The 18,068-nt window shown below is 40.3% G+C and overlaps 1 protein-coding gene across 1 annotated transcript in view; it reads left to right on the top strand.

Annotated features, from left to right (window-relative positions):
* The window catches only part of KCNT2 (potassium sodium-activated channel subfamily T member 2), a 451,804-nt gene that overhangs the window by 258,021 nt on the left and 175,715 nt on the right, over positions 1-18,068 (top strand). The window contains exons 13-14 of the mRNA XM_019502030.1: positions 4,733-4,796; positions 17,464-17,572. Coding sequence (XP_019357575.1) covers positions 4,733-4,796; positions 17,464-17,572 — 173 coding nt within the window. The remainder of the gene's footprint in view (positions 1-4,732; positions 4,797-17,463; positions 17,573-18,068) is intronic.

The raw sequence follows: 18,068 nt of genomic DNA, 5'->3' as shown, positions 1-18,068 counted from the left end.
TGCATATTAAACCTTTCAATTAAATAACATGGAGGTTTCGGTTACAAGTAATAGAAAAAAGAACTTCATTATCAAACTTAATGTCGGATTATCAAAATGTATACACACACACACACATATATATTACATGCAAAAACTCTTTCAAATGAAGGTTGCTAAGGTTAGAAAGCCATGCACTGAAAAATTAAGAAATGCCAAGATCAAGGAAAGAACCAGGCTTTTAACATAACATAGACTTGTACCTAGCCAAATCTCAAAACTGCCACTTCATTCTCATTCTCCCTTACCAGTCAGCCACCTTTGACACAATCGGCCTTGTCCCTTTCTTGAAAGGTTTTTCTTTCTTGGCTTTTGTGACTGATTCTCCTTCAAACTCTGTAATTATTCCTCCTTTAGAAGAGCTCCCTCATGGCCTCCCTTTGCATTCAAATTCCACAGGGCCCTGCCATTGGTTCTATTCTCTTTCCTTTCTGTGCTTTATCTCCAGGTGATCACATCTATAGACACAAATGCAAGCACCAGCTCTGTAACTCTACTTCTCTATTCCAGACCTACTGTTCAAACTAAAGTCTTGGTCAGTCTCTTAATCTCTGCTTGTGGATGTCTAGCCATCAGCTCAAGCTCAACATGGCTAAATCAGAATGCAATTCGCCTCCATAGCCCTTCCCAATACCTCTTTTTGATCACTGTGGATAAAACCACCATTCCGCCTGTCTCAGGCCCATGACCTGGGCATCATTGACTCTTACTAGTCTCTAGGTCCTCACTCTAGGTTTAGTCTTTCAGATTCTTTCCACATAACATCTCCAAGGGTGAAAACAGGCTTTTCCTTTGTACCACCCCCAAAGCCGCAAAAAGCTAAAGAAAATTGATGTCCATACCCTTTGTTGCATCACAGTGTGGTTGCAACAAAAGCTAGTAATAATTTGTGCCACTTTATTGTAGCAGATACCTATTTGCTTTAAGGCAGGAGATCATGGGCAGGCATAAAGGCATCATGCCTAGACTCTTCAGTTGCCCTGATCCTGCACACCCCAAGACTTTCTGGGCAGGATGAGGCCCCTCAGTCCCTAGGAATGCCTGTACAGCTTTCTCAACTTACAGAAATGTGACCCCAATTCCCCTGTTTATCCAGGGCTGCACCTTCATAAGTGGGGAAATCATGGTATCCCTGCTTACCGAGATACATCCCCAGGATCTCAGAATGCCTTGGTTAGCAGGTAAAGTCTACAAGCTTTTTCAAAAATAAAATATTCAGTATTAAGACCCTTCATAGTTTATCTTCATCCTAACTATCCTCTATTATTCAGTACGGAGAAATTAACTCTCACCTTTTAATAGCCCATTATGCCATCTAACTACATTAAATTTTTAAACAAGCATCTTTGTTCCCATGCTTGGAAGAAACTCCTTGTAAACCTGCTTCCTTCCTACCTTTTTCATGTCCTTGTGACAAGATATTTAGCAGAACTCACAGAATTATTGGAATCTGTCATGACTGTGTCGGGAGCTTTTTTTCTATGGCTTTGAACTTACCCAGGATTGGGCTCCCCCTGTGCCGGAAATAAGGTGCAATATGATCTAATGAGCAATCCGCACAATCGTGCCTCCTGCCATGCGACAAGTGCATGCCACTTCCTGCCGCCACCCCAGGAGGTAGCACAGTACAGCAGAGAGCAGTCCACAGTGTAGCCTATTGAATACAGTTTTTAATGGACCAAAATGCTGTGTTGTTCTAGTGTCTAATTCCATTAATATATTTATAGTTTATATTTCAATGTCTATTGAATTATAATTCAAAATGTCAATCTGGAAAAATAATCTTTGTGAAGTTCAAGTGTATAGCAATGAAAAACAGAAATATATGAATACAAAGCAATTGATTTGATATAGTCCATCTAATGCCTCACCTTCTTTAAAACACTATTCATAAATACCTCACATTTATGCTGCAACTTATCAATATCAGTGAACAGATAACCTTCTTCCATTTTCTTAGATTCTACATTACAATATTTGGGCCCCCTTGGTGACCATTTATGCATGTATTTAATGTTATGCATGTGAATAATGCCATTGAAGTCATGATGTGAAACCTATAATGTAATGCCACTACCCCAGTGCAGAGCTGTCCAATTCAGGGCCCACAAGTCACATGTGGCCTATGAGGAATTAATTTGAGTCCTGTCACAGGCTCCCACCAAGCTGTCACTCCTCCCATCACTGGCTTCAGTAGCAGCCAGGATCACTGGACTCCTCCTCCCTCTACCGGCTTCCACTTCCTACCCCCTAACTCCTACCCCCTACCTCAGGAGATAGCACAGCATAGGGAAGCCCATAGTACAATGGAGAAGTCCACTGTTGGAGAGCTGTGGCTGAAGCCAGGACACATGCGTGGTGAAGTGTGGCGGGTGCCCACATTGCATGCTGACTGGTTTGTGGCTCACAGTGGTTCAGCCTGCACAATGTGTAGCCCCTGCTGTGTGGCTCAGAGGGCCTCCAGTCACTTAAAAGTTGGACGGCCGTGCCATTGTATAAAGTTGCAAATAACAATGATGGGATAGCTTATATTAGTAAAAAAAAAAATCATATGAAATACATACAGAAACAGTGCTTCATTTTGCACTGATGTAATTGATGCAACTGATATAAACTTGACATTCAGGTTTACCAGAATCTCAGATTGGTAAATATAACCCTGCATAATTCTGTTCTTGGTTTCACTTGTTTAACTGCAGTGATATGAATAGCAATACACAGGTCAAAAGGAGCAAAACTCAGCCTAGAATGTGATGTTGAAATCCATCATGTATTTCCGTGTAGCCGCTGTATGGGCAAACACAGCAACCACTGACTTTTAGAAAACATGTGAACACAGGGAACCTAAAACTTTGGCCTAAGACATTTCTAAGTGTGGCAGGTCCAATGTTCTAATAGTCAGTCTGACATCTTCTAGCAATCAGACTGACCCTGTTTTACACTTCAGCATCCCACTGGCCACTCTGGTCTTGTTTACAATGACTAGGCCTTATATATTTATTTGTGAGTCAGCCCTCAATCCTCCCAGAATAACACCTTGGGTGCCTCTCTCCACATTTTTATCATGTGGACCATCTCAAGCCTGACCCAGTTAAGATCACTGCCTGGTGAGCCCCTGCACAGCAGTCAATTGCTTATCTCCCATGGTAAAACCAGTTTTCTTGGCTTTTCTGGTTCCTCAGTAGCCCCGCACAAGCTTGCCTCCAGGCTGCCAGCTGCACATAAATTGTCAGGCCTTACATTTGCCTCTCTTAGTTCTTAGGCTTTAATAAGCACTAACTCAGTCCATAGCCCTTAATAATCTGCACTCAGGTCCCAGGTCTCATTAAGCCAACATTGGTCCTTAGGCCTTGTCAAGCCCACATCAGTTCCCTGGCATTGTCAAGTCCAGTTCAGCTAACTAGGGCTGCCAGCTTTCCTATCTGTCTCCCGTGCATTCTACCCAAGTGCCCTCAACTCCCTCCCTTCTCCCTTATCTGTCCATCCCATGCCTTGCAGTAAGTCTCTTGAAGCCAGAAGTATTCCTTGTCCAAAATAAACAAAACACTTAAGCAGTTTCAAATAAACACTAAAAGCTCCTGAGGTGCCTTTTCCTCAAGCCTTACCCTCTATCTATCTGGCTACATCCAGCTCCAGCTTTTCTGGGCCTATCCCAGTTCATTGTTCATGTACAACAGCTTCTCTCTCTGGTAGTATCTGGGCCAGACTGCCTGTCTCCTCTCAGTTCTGGGTTTAAGTAGCTTCTTGCTCCACCCTTCTGGCTGCAAAAGTCCTAGCTCTAAAAGGCTCTCTCCATTTCCTCCCTCTCAAACTCACACTCAGACTCTCTAGCCAGTAATGGAGTGAGGGTGCCTAGGCATAAACAGGGCTGGCCCACAATTTTTTGGGACCCCCTGCAAGGTATAGTTTTGGGGCCTTCTGATGTATTGAAAAATCAAAATTGCGGTTAGTTGCAGTATAAACTCACCGAAATAAATAGTCAGGGTTGGGCTGCACACATGTGGGCTCTGCTGCAGGGGGCGCGGGTGGGGGCAGCATGTGCTGGGGATGGCTGGGTTCCCTCTCCGGGGCCAAGGCAGGAGCTCGGCTGGGAATGGGCTCCCTGCCTGCATCAAGCCCTTTAAACCTGGCGCAGGCAGCAGGGGGAAAGTGGGGCATGGCCCCTTGGCTGCGGCTGTAGGATTTGCAGGAGAGGATGGGCCGGCCCTGGGCATAAAGGTATCATAAACAGTTGCTATAAAAAGTCCATAGGAAGCATTTATGAAATGTGTACATTTGAATTGCTGCTATAGATCAGCATTTCTCAACTGGATGGTCACAACCCAAAAGCAGGTCACAAGAATATATGGAAGGGTCATGAACAAACTTTAAAAATGAATTCACTTTTAAAAGAGAAAAATGTGGGAAACCATGGGTTTTCCCTTGCAGGCTGGCAGAGTTCCAGCCTGCAAGGGGCTGTTTTGGGCTGTCCATGCCTCGCACACACCCCACCCTACTGCACACACCCATCCTTGCCCCACACACTGCAGGGCTGGGGCCTGGTGGGGGGCATGGGTCAGGAGTGAGGGGCACTGCGTTGGGACTAGCCATCAATGTTTATAAATGGGTCCTGGTACAAAAAAGGTTGAGAACCACTGCCATAGATGACAGTAGCACATGCCTGATAGTTTTTGATTTTTCCATCTGCTTTTAGAATGGATGATGCCGAAGCCTGTTTCATTCTGAGTAGCCGGTGTGAGGTGGACAGGACAGCAGCTGTAAGTTCTTTAGAAATATCCATAAGAATGTGTGCACATACTGCTTACAGTATTGTTTGCAGGAATAAGCATCCATTGCCATGCATCTGTCTAATGAATGATGGGCCTTATTCTGTCTAAACTAGAAGTCCTTGGCTTTCATTCTATTTACACACATACTCTGTAAAATTTCCATTAATTTTCATAGACCCTAAATGCCATATATTTATGAAACAGGATGCAACAGCATGGCATATACAATATTATGTAACTTACTATTTACTCAAGACCTGATGCTGTATGTACTATAATTAAGGTCAGATTTATACAAATGAAAAAAAACAAAAATATTGAAAAAATAAAGCATTATTATATATACATTGTATGACATTTTGTACTATATCAAACTCATCTTTATTCAGTGTAAAATATATTATTGCTATTTTAAAAGTTTTTTTTTCCCTCCTTGTATCTGAGTAGTATTACAAAGTGCAATGAATATACTGGACTCAGTTCACTACTCACAAGAGTACCTTTACTGAAGGTTCTGGGATTATCTGCAATTATTTTCTCTAAACAAACAAACACACAAACAAAGAAAAAATGCCAATTTTAAGAGTTACAGTCATCCAATCAGGGAAAAGAACTCATGATTCTACTAAAAGTGGAACATGGTCATTTTTCTAGGATTTTCTGAACATGTATTAATCAAATATTTTTCTGTCATTGCAATGGCAGAACATTGGTGGTTTGCTCATCCTCCCTGCTTTTACCTTGGCATTGATTCCTTTTCATTGCACTTTGTAGTTATGTGTGAGGGTTTGAAGTAGTAGTTCTTGGGATCTGTGGGTGCATCTACAGGTAAAATTAATGTGATGAAATTAACTTTGGTACATATCGTGTCAGAGTTTATTGCTTCTGGGCACTGAATTTACACATGTGCCTGGAACTGCAGCACATTGAGCCAGGTCAGAATAATTTCAGTTGGCAGGGGATTTGCTGAGTCAGCCTGCAAGCCTGGGCTTGCTCTGACTTGTCTCAGCATGCTACAGAGGTGCTGACTGGGCCACGGGGATGCACTGGGCCCTGCATTGATGCACCCTCGTGCCCCATCCAACTCCATCAGTATCTACATGCAATGTTCCCTCTAAGGTGCAGCGATCCATGAGCACCCCGCTTGAGTCCATGAGCACGCCACTTTGGTTCATGAGCACGCTGCTTTAGTCCATTCCTGAATTGGTCCTGCTTCCCCCTTTAATATTTAATATTACACTGTGTACTGGATTCATTCTTTAATATTCATCTCAGTCTATTTATTATCTCGTTAGATGTTTTTCTTTAAAGGCCCAATTCTGCTTTTAATTGTTGTAAATAATAGAAGAAATTAGCTGTAATACCCACATGCTACCTTGTAATCATGTCAATGTGGCCAGGATTAAGACTTAATTACTTAAATACGGGCAAGCTTCATAGTTTCATAGTTTCTAGGGTCGGAAGGGACCTGAGCAGATCATCTAGTCCGACCCCCTGCCATGGCAGGAAAGAGTACTGGGGTCAAATGACCCCAGCAAGGTGTTCATCTAACCTCTTCTTAAAAACCCCCAGGGTAGGGTAGCATTTGAGTTCTCTGTCTTCAGTTACCAAAGAGCTGACTTTGTCTCTAGTATCTTTGTTACATGAAGTGCATGTATCTCCCTGTCATGTCTCTTGGACCCACATGCAGGCTGTGCTCTACCTGCTCTCTGCCTCTGTGCCTCACTGCAGCTTTTGAAAGCGGCGTGGCACCATGTGCATCCCGCATTGGGCAGATCAGGCAGCAAGGCATGTGGCATCGCTTTCAAAGGCTGCAGTGAGGTGTGGAGGCAGGGAGCAGGCAGATAATGGAAGACCCATGGGGCTGCCAGGCTTTGGCGCAGGACCTGTGGGGCCTGCAGCACAGGGATGAAAGCTAAGATTAGGGTGAAGCTGGTGGGGCTTAGGGCGAAGCTTGCCTGAAGGGGCTGGGGACCGGAGCAGTTCCCTGGAGCCAGCAGAGCCCATGTGGTGCCCGGCTTGGTCCCTGCCCCTGCCTTGCCTCAGGAAGGAGCCTCTGCCTGCTCCACACTGCAGACAGGAAGGAGGAAGGGGTAGGGCAATGATTGCCCACTGATCAGCAGCCCACCCCCTCATGGGCTGCTCCAGCCAAGGCTGCACTCTTCCTCCCCTTGGGAATGCCAGTGAGGAGCAAAGTGGAGCGGAGCAGCCCCCGTGCAGCTGAGCAGTAAGTGTCCTGTGCCAGCCCTGGTGCACAGCATTAAAAAGTTACTGCGCACCAACATTTTTTATTGTGTGCAGCTGTGCACGCACACAGCTTAGAGGGAACCTTGTCTACATGTGCATTTCTGCACACTTAAAAATTCCACCATAGGATAGTACATATGGTTACAAGTACTAACCTACAGCAAAGTTAATTAGTTTACTGTACCCTAGTCAAGCTGCACGTGTAGATGGCAATGCTTTACTGCTGAGCTAATTAAGTAGCTCAGCAGTAAATGTCTCCTATAGATGTGACCGGTTAGATTAATAATGGAAGGGACTAGATTTGATGGGAGAGGAACCCTATCTTGTCTGTGTTGCTATAAAACAACTCAAATATCAAGTACCCATTGTGAACTGCTCCAAAATTAGCTGTAGAAGTTATTTTTAGAAATGATTTGATAAATAATTTCAAACAACTAACACATTTGATAAAATGATAAATTCCCAAATATAAAGAGAGGTAAGAGTATATAATTTATGAATTATTTTAAATGGATAGCATATAATTAATGATTTATAATTTTTATGAATTATTTCCCTTAATTTGGTATCAGTAGTGATGGGAAGCTATTAATAGTTGATATTTTAAACAGATACAGAATTAAAAAATCCTGTGAGAAAGTTAAAAGTGTTTGCATGTGATCCAGATTTCAGTAGACTCAGAGGACTGTCCTACCCACAAACTACATGCAGCCAGTGAGTGATTAACTTTTTGGCCTATTGGCTCCTGCATGGGCTGCCATTTCTCCTCAAACTGCATTTTCTGTTGCTGCTGTGGTCTCTCTCCACTGCCTTCTGCTTCCTGCCTCTACCCCTGGGGCAGCTCAGCCCCTGTAGGCTGCACAGCCAGGGACCATGGAGTCTAGTTAGGCCAGGGGTCCCATGGCCAGTGCAGCATTCAGCCCCAATCTGCTCAGAAATTGAACAGCTCTAAACTAATACATTTCCTTGCCATTTCCAAGAACCCAGAAAAAATCTAATAAGTTCTAAGAAACTTAAGCCAGGCAGTAATATTTAAAGCCCCTTAACCTACTGTTCTTATAAGAGAATATAAAAGTGGTAATAGTTTTTTAAGTGTTAAATATGAGGAAAAGAAGAATGTAGAACGCTTTAAGACTTGCTAAATCAGTATTTTGTGGAGTGAAAAAGAAAATTTGCTTGGATTGTCAAGCCATTCCTTCAGCTCTACAATCCCAGCTACCGGCCACTTAAGCAAATCCTTTTCAAGCAATTTTATCAGGGTCCCACCATTAAGGAACAGGGAATTACAAATGGGGCATAGGCAGCAAGAGGAAAAAATGATAAGCAGACTGAAATAATGCTTCTTTAGTGGCTCACTTTAATGAAGATATTTGCTAGCTAGCTTCTACTATTACATTTTAGACTTGTCTACATTTTAGACATTTAGACATGTTGCAAAAAAGTATATTAATTCAAAGCAAAGAAAATATAAATCCTGAGTTTCAGAGTGAAAATTGGAATTACACTGACATCACTGAAAATCTGAACTTGTGCAGCTACCAGCATATTCACGGTTCTAAAACTAGCAGCAGCATCATGAATTCAATTCAACTTTTAACAGCAAAAGGTACTGGATGGAAAACGAAATAGGTCTGGTCAATTTTCAAGTAGATCAGATATTCAGTATGTGCTATGTTCTGTGACTCAGGTGCTGTAGTATCTACAAATATCTGGGTAGTCATGACTGTTAAGGAAGCTTCAATAAATGGCATACAAAACATACTGCTAACTAACATAAATTCAATTTTTTAATCACTAAATCTAAGGTCTAGACTAATTTGGCTAATTATCATTTTCTGACTACTTTGCAAATAGGGGGCCTGATTCCCCTGTATTCTTGCACCAGGTTTTGAACCTTTACCCTTCAATTAGTATTGCGCATTCAAGTTAACACATACTGAGCATTTCTAATTAAAGCACCCGGAGTATCTTGTGCACCAGCATCTCTAGACAAGCTTCAGTTAAAGCACTCCCGCTGCCATTTTTCAGTGTGGGAACGCTGATACATAAGACACTGAAGTCTGCTGGAGTGCAGTAATTACCACGCTCCAGCAGACTCGATTAATCAGTGAATCAGTTGGTCTGATCTACTTGAAAATTGACCAGACGATGAATCAATTAATTTAGTCTGCTTGTGTATAGGCACCCACTAAGTGCAGTTAAAATTCAAGCAGGCACATGGTCAAGCAGTTTAATATGTGTTAAGTGCCCTTGTTGTGTTGTAAGTTGTTTACTGCCAGGTGAGGATTATCTCCTAATATGTGCTAACTTTAATAGGTCACTGCATTCCAGTGATTTGGAACTGTTACAAGAAAATGTGTGACAAAATCCTTTATTATCAGCAGAGGCACCTCTACTCCAGTTGTATTCTTCAGGGGAAAGACAAATGGTGTTTGTATTGTTATCCTCCTCAAGGTTTCTACGAAGGAAGAACAGCTTTAAACCATAGTCCAAAAGAGGCTGTTGGTGGGGGGGGAGGAGAAGTGGGGAGGTGGCAAGAGACATCATGATCCAGAACTTCAACTGGCCTTCATCCATTCCAGCTATCACTTCCTTCTTGTGCCTCCAAAGACATTTTGGATTACTTCATTTCCCTTCAAGCTGACTTTTTCCTGAAGGGCCACTTTGTCCTGAAAGAAAATAGAAATTTAGCTAGCTCAGTCACCACACATCTTCCAGGATTAATAACTTACAGCATTTATTTACGTATAGCCAGGACAGCTAGCAACCAAAAAGGCAAATGCTATTAAAGCAACACTCAAGTTACCTTTATTGCCTCACTGGCTATTTAACTAGTAATATGAGCTTATGAAAGAGGCTTTTTCCCTGTATGCCAAGTGATGACAAAGTAACACAAATCATGCTTCTATTTCCTTTTACTTTGAATATTTTAATATTGTTGTAAAGACTTCCCCTGCCCCTATAACCAGTGCCTATGGGGAAGGGCCTTGTCGTGGCGGCACTGCTTATACCAACACTTCCCCATCAGTGGTTGGGTACTGAGTTGTGTGTTACTCACACACAAGAGAACTGCCCTGACTCAATAACTCACTGCCATACCTCACTCGTCCCTGCCTCTCAGAAAGTTCCCTTAACCAAAGCTCACCTATTGAGGGATTTTTTTTGTAATCTATAGTCTGAGGACTTGATTCTAGAATGAGCTTCATCTTCTGTGAAAGTTTATGACTGTGCAAAATGTTAGTAATACACTACCAGCCTGATATAGTGTGTTTTACAACTGTTTTGCCTTGTATAAACTTGTTGAATTTCATACAGAGTGCAAGATTACAATTTCTTGTATTTTTTCTCCACTTAATGTAATTGGGTGGGGCCTATACACTTTTACCTCATTTTTGTTAACTGGAAGAGCAGGAAAGCAAGCAAGAAGATTGTTTGGAAGAATGACAAGTGGAAGGGGTTATAAAAGTGTAGTGGGTTATAAAAGTAAGAATTAACCAACTGAGTATCAGCCTTCAGTTTGGAAATTCATACTCAAAGGATGCATTTTATTGTTGAATGTTAAAAACATGATATTTGAGAAGATTTGCACGCTATCAGAGCCAGTTTCTTATGTTTCACCACTAGAGCTGCTTTATCTTATGACAGGTGTTTTGTCAACCCCCCCCCCCAGCCGCATTATTGAAACTGAAATGTTTCATGACAACATATTAGTTTCAATAAACTTCTGATGAAACTTCCTGGTTTCTTTCCAACTCATCTGTCGGATGACTCAGGACCCAAGAAATTCCATCTCCTGGAACTTAAGGGCAGATGCAAGCTTTAGTCAGATCAGAGGACCTGGACACATGTGTTCCTTCCTCTCCTTCTTGAAAATAGGGACCACATTGGCCCTTTTCCAGTCCTCTGGGACCTGACCTGAGCACCAAAACTGTTCAGACAGCTATGCCAGTGGCTCTGCTATGACACTGGCCAATTTCTTCAGTACCTTTGATGAAGATCATCTGGGCCTGCAGACTTAAACACATCCAGTCCCTCCAAGTGTTTCTTCACTAAGTCAGTGCTAACAGTTGGTGGGCTGGTTTCCCCTTTATGCCTGTCTATGATCCAATTGGGAGATTTGTCCTGATCTGAGTTCAGGAATACAGAGGCAAAAACTCATTGAAAAGCTCAGCTTTGTCCCCCACTATCTGTCATTAATTGCCCTAGTTTGTCTTGTAGGGGGCCTAGGCTACATTAGTGGTAATGTATTGTGTCTCCAATACTTTAGTTCTCATCTCAGCAGTCGGGAGCTTAAGAACCTTTGTTGGAATTGGGGTTTTCAGAGTTTCCAGATTACTTGACACAGAGCTAGGAGTCTGGGATCTTGAGTGCCCAAGCTCCAAGGTTCATGGCTTAGCAAAGTATTTGTGTTACTCCTAATCTACTGAATGGTACTAGAACTTGAACCAACAAAAAAGTTGAAAAGCAGGCATCTTCAAAAGGAGCTATACTGCTCTCCTTGCCTACGAGCAAGGTAGAAGTCCCTCCTTAGACATGTTTTCAACCGAGACATGCTGTTTTTTTAGACCACTTATAAACAGGAGAAAGAGTATCTTTCAAAGGATGACTTTGTAACTCTGGAGTAGCTGTTTCTGGTGTATAAAATGTATCTGTGGTAATCATATAGTAGAATAAGGCACTGTTAACATGGGGTACATGCCTAATTTCTTCGCTGGAATTTGAGAGAATAAGTGAGTGAAATAAACTGGAGTGAAGAAAACCAGTTTTGAATGCAGAAGTTACCCTACACTGCCAACAAATCAAATATGTAAGGAAAAAAAAGAAAAATGTAATAGCAAGTGATATTGGTGATATGAAGAGAAGCTGTTCTGGTGATACACTGATGTGACCTTGTGAAATATTCCTATTCCTATCTAGAAATTGTATAAATATTTAGGAGGGTCAATTCCTGTAGATTCAGGATCATTATAAAGAGAACATTAAAAAAAGGAGCTACAAAATATTTTGTGGGAACACATGTTCATCATATGTTAAAACTGCAAACACTCAAAATGGTTTTCAATCTTAACTTTTAAAAGTTTCCTCCTTTAATAAGAATCTTCTAAAAATATTTTATATCTAGAGTAGCTCATTTATGTTTTCTTCACACATATTTTATTAAATATATGTCAAATGTGTGTTTTGTTTTTAATAAACATTACTTATTACAGTTCTTGACAGGTAACTTTAAGCTACTAAGAGGAAATACTTTTAAAAGAATAACTAAAGAAATGTGAAGAAAAGGCTGGACTAATATTTGAAAGAAAACAGAAAAATAATATTTATAACTTTGGAGTAAAGCAAGATAGATAGATACTGATTGGTACACTCCCAGTTTATCAGTGAAAAAGGTTACCTCATCTTACTCATGAGAATAATGCTGATGCATTAAAACTTTATTTGGAGAAGTGTACACAGCACCTGCAAAGGAAACCTGAAGGCTATGTAATCCCTTTTGGTGGTTGCCTTGTTCCTCTACAAAAAAATTAGCTAATGGATCTAGTACAAAGTGGATTTTCTACTCCTGGCCTACATCCACCTCCCAACCTCTTCCACATCCTGCATTGCAAAATGGCCTATATATGTAGGCAACTGTCAATCCTCTGGATCATGGTGTACATGTAAGAGGTCTAGTCAGATTCCTGATGAATCCATTTGTGGCTGACAAGCCCACAAGAGTAACACCGCTTACTCTTATTCAAGAGTAACACCGCTTATTACAAGTTTCACAGATCCATATGTTGTCTGAGTTGGAGTCCAAATTTATAGCACACTTCTTTCTTCTTTGTCATTTTGCTTCCATCCTCTGGATCAAAGCCACTTCATGTTGAGCTGCACCCACTGCCAGATAGTCCCTTCAGAACAGACGGAATTTGTGTGCTTCTCCCAGCTTTCTAAGTTAACGTTGAACAACTTTATATCATTTTGCACACTTCATGGTACCACCATAGAGGCTGTCTCAAATCTCACTATACAAACTATTCTTCAGGATATGGTCTTCTCCCATTTTCTTGACAGAATTGATCCATCATTACCTCCTCTTCTTGAAAGTGGTTTCTAACTGTGTCAGTCTCTCATGCTCCAGTACCTCTGTGTTTGGTATCGGTCTTCCCACTTTATTTTCAGGATTTTAGGCAGACATTTCACGTTGAAGCTGTTCAGACTCTTGATATGCCTAGCATATGTAGTCCCTATCTGTGAACCATAAAGCAGGGATGACAGCACACAAGTCTTTAGATTTGTGTAGATCCATAGAAAATTAGGATTGGACAGGACCTCAGGTGGTCATCTAATCCAACCCTTTGCTCAAAGAAGGACCAGCCCCAACTAAATCATCCCAGCCAAAGCTTAGTCTAGCTGGGTCTTAAAAACCTTCATGGATGGAGCATCCACTACTTCTCTGGGTAACCTGTTCCAGTGTTTTACTACCCTCCTAGTAAGAAAGTTCTTACTAATATCTAACCCCAGCTCCTTTTGCTGCAACTTGAAGGCATTTCTCCTTGTTCTGTCATCTGCCACCACTGACAACAGTCTAGCTCCATCCTCTTTGGAATCACCCTTCAGGTAGTTGAAGGCTGCCATTAAATCTTCCCTCAGTCTTCTCTTCTTCACACTGAATAAGTCCAGTTCCCTCTAACCATTTTCATTCTCCTCTGCTGGACTGTCTCAAATTTCTCTTCATTCTTTCTGTAGTGGAGGACCAAACCCAGAAGCAGTACTCCAGAAGCATCCTCATCACCTCCTCCTCCAAGTGCTGAGAAATGCATTCTTTGAGGACCTGCTCTATGATTTTTTCAGGGACAGAGGTGAGGATGACTGGTCTGTAGCTACCTGGATTCTCATTTTTCCCTTTCTTAAAGATTGGCATGAGATTTTCCCTTTTCCAATCATTCAGGACCTCTTCTGATTGCCATGAGTTTTCAAAGATGATTGTCAATCGCTCTTCTATTGCATTCGCCAATTCCCACAACACTTTCAGGCACATCCCATCCAGACCCATGGACTCATACACATCCAACTTTTCTAAATAATTAATCTCTAACCTGTTCCTTTGCCACTGTTGGCTGCTCAACTCCTCCCCAAACTGTGCTTCCACATGCAGCAGTCTGGGAGCTCACCTTGCCTGTGAAGACTGAGGCAAAATAGGCATTGAGCCTTTTCTACTTAATCTGTCACTAGGTTGCTTCCCCCATTTAGTAAAGGACCCACACTTTCCTGGATCTTCTTCCTCTTGTTGCTGACATGCTTGTAGAAATTCTTCTTCTTACCATTCACATCCCTTGCTAGCTGCAACTCCAATTGTGCTTTAGTCTTCCTTATTTCATACCTTCCTGCACAAGCAATACTCTTATACTCCCCTCTAGTTGTTTGTCCAAGTTTCCACTTCTTATAAGCTTCCTTTTTGTGTTTTTAGCTCACTGACGATATGGCAGAAAATAAACGAAGCTGGTCTTCTACTGTACCTATGCATCAAGATGGTTTGTTCCTGCATCCTCAGTGTGGTTTCTTTAAAGTACAACCAGCTCTCCTGGACTCTTTTCCCCCTCAGACTGGCCTCCCAGGGGATTCTGCCCATGAGTTCTCTGAGTGAGTCAAAGTCTGCTGTTCTGAAGTCCAGGATCCATACTCTGTTGCTCTTCTTTCTTCCTTTCCTCAGGCTCCTGAACTCAGGCAATCTCATGGTCACTACGGCCTAAGTTGTTATTAGCTACTACATTCCCCAACAATTGTTTTCTATCTGTGAGCATCAGGTCAAAAAGAGCAGAGCTCCCCAATACTTGTTTGGACTCTCCAGTACTTGTTTCTGGAAGTTGCCCACAGGAAATTGCATCTTCATCTTAGCTGATAGCTTGCTGTTATTACATGCACACTTCTGTAATAGCCTGAAATTCTTAGTCACTACTCCAATTCCGTGAATCAGTTCAGTCTGAAAGTCAAAATTCTTGCTAATGAGAACACCCATGCAGAACTTTGAAATACAGGTACTCATTTGGTTGGTTGCAGAGCCAACTCTCCACTCTAAATGAAAAAGTTTAGAATTTAAATCTCACAAGGGACAAAGCATTAAGAACACAGACCATACCTGGCATGGCAGGTTACCTCCTATTGGAAAAGGAATTAACTATGCCTGCTGGATGTATTTGCAAGCTAAAGGAATGTTTGCAATATAGTGCTGACAATTGCTGACGTGGGGATTTACTGAGCAGGTAAAAAAAAATTAAAAGGACTTGCAGGAAGATTCTTGAAGAACAACCATTTTTATAACTTCATGAACGAGTTAACTGAACAAAAATATTTTAAAACAAATCTGCAAAACTACCTACAGGATGTCTGCCTTTTACTACACCATTCTATTACTCAAAAAAAAGATTTACTACCACCTCAGTTGACATTACATTGTTGTGATTAAAAAATGTCAGTTATGTATTATTTCTGGCAGAAATTTCTCCTTATATTCAAGAGGCTGAAAGCTTTCTTTATTGCTGAGACTGAAAGCATAATGAATCACTCTATCCTCTGTTCTAACAGCACCAATTTTATGACCAAGAAAAGCATTTTGAGCAGCAGTGATGTTTCCTCTTAATTGCTATTTTCAGTTTTGAAATAAATGAAAATAGATATTTCTTTCAAAAGTAATGTATTGAAATGTAATACATGAATGTAATATATGAATATTAACAATTTTTAATGATGTGAAATAATAAAAGATTTCTAGCTGTGAACTGTTTAGTGTTAAAATAGTTACAAAAATAGTTATCCTGGAATTGTATTGGGATTCCATGGGCAATAATCACTGAATGCTACATTCAACTCTGCAATTGCTCATAGTTTCATGAAAAGACTCTTAGATGTGACTGATAATCTTTGGGATTAATTCATGTTCTGTTTCATTCTTATCATCAATTCTCCTCATTCCTTATGAGTCAAAAGTTAGGAGTCCACAAAAGGCTGTGTTTTAACAGGAATATTTAGCATGCTCTGTTTATCACTACTATCTGAAATAATTTAAATTAATCCTATTTGAGGAATAAAGTTAAATCATTGAAAAAACAAATACAACAAAACAAATCAAAGATACAAAACCTAAAATGTCTTAGCTTTCAGTTCTTTGTATCAACCTCGAAAGTCATTGGAACAATGTGTTTTGACACGTATGTTCAAAACAAATGACTTTGGTAAAAAAGGCTAATATTATTTAAATGAAGTTTAACTCACACTCCAAACCCAACATTGCAGCTTCTTTACAAATAATGTATATATTTAATGAAACCCCATTGTTAGAAATTATAAAAATGAATAGGTCAGAGTCACAACTAGTTGATCACTGTCATATAATGATTCATTTTTACCCGTCTACAGTAAACCAATCCTAACACTGGTGAAAAAATAAAGTCATCATATGCACTTACTAGGAGATAATTAAAAATATACCCCTTAAGTAAGAATAAGGTTTTATGATCTAGTAATTGGTAAATTTTACCCTATTTTTAGAGGCAAAAATAATCTAATAATGGACAGGATAGATCTGAAATTAAGGTCCAAATATTTTCTTCCTAACTCAAAAAATTAAAGGTCCTACAAAGATCCTTGGGTTCCCTTAACATATAGGGCATAATTTAAAATATTAATTTTCTCTTATTTTAACATTATTTTTACATAGCACTGTCAAGATAACTTACAATAGTATTTAATGAAAATACTTCTCCTTGGAGCTAACACATTGAGTAACTGTAATGGAAGACATGTAATTGAAGGACACAGCAGTAAAATAATAAGGAAACATTATCATCAAGTAAAACAAGCAATTCAAAACCTGATAACTCCAAGGGACCCATAATCAAAAAGGAATAGCTTTCAGAAAGAGTTAAGTAAAGGGACAACTTGGTATGGGTACAGCATGTTTTCTCCCATGTCCCTCCACATATATATCTAGAACAGGTTCCAATTTGTATAAGTGTGAAGAAATAAACAAGAAAAATTATTTATAACATAAAATAATACCCAATTTTATAATAAATATAGCCTTTTGCTTCGAAAATATTACAGTTTTAAGTGACGTGTGTATTTTTTGCTGTGCTGTAATCTCCAGTAATTGCTTCTCTCCATTTACGGTAATTGCTGGCGTGCAGATGCTTATAATGATAGAAACCATGTAAGTGATTAAATATATCAGATAGCCATGGAAAACTAAATGTCAGACCAGCCATAGAGTCATTATATCATTTGAAACTGACTTGTCAGGAAAGGAATCAGCAGTTGAGCCGTTTGACAGAAGAACTGATCTCTCTCTCACTCTCTCTCTTTTGGTATAATGAAAGGTTTACTGGTATACCATTAATATCATACTGTATTTCCTATTTTATTCTAGGATCATCAAACAATTTTAAGAGCATGGGCAGTTAAAGACTTTGCTCCAAATTGTCCGTTGTATGTCCAAATACTAAAACCTGAAAATAAATTCCACATCAAGTTTGCAGGTAAGTGGAAATTTCAGATATTGGTATAAGTTTGTATACATTTGAGACCTGAAAAGAATGTTTTGCAGCTGGTCCACTAAAATATATCACCCACAAAAATCCTTGCCTGCCTTGTAAGTTTGTTGGCATTCTCAGACAATATGCTTTGTTTATTAACACTGAACAGTTTATTTCTACCCAGTGTTAAGTACCCTAGAAAAATACATCCTTGTTCCATTGCCCCTTCTGCATTTATAGTCCAAATGACAAAGCAGCTTCATCAGCATATGGTAACTGGTAATATCAAAGCTAATTAAGATGTCAGGACTTCACCTTCTCCACCTGTAAGAACATACTGTAAGGTCGCAGGCTATGAGAGGTAACAAGAACATTGGTCACATTATACCTTAAGATCTTTTGATAAGCCTTTCTAAAGAATTAATTTTAACAGGCTTTAACAGAAGGTCAGGGGTTTTCAACCTTTTTTAGCAAGTGTACTCCTTGTGGTAGCAATGGC

Source organism: Gavialis gangeticus, unplaced genomic scaffold (assembly GCF_001723915.1).
Source record: "Gavialis gangeticus isolate Ggan-Ray unplaced genomic scaffold, GavGan_comp1, whole genome shotgun sequence".
NCBI lineage: Eukaryota > Metazoa > Chordata > Crocodylia > Gavialidae > Gavialis > Gavialis gangeticus.
Note: the sequence above shows the minus strand (reverse complement) of the source record. Positions and strands in the feature narration are given on the sequence as shown.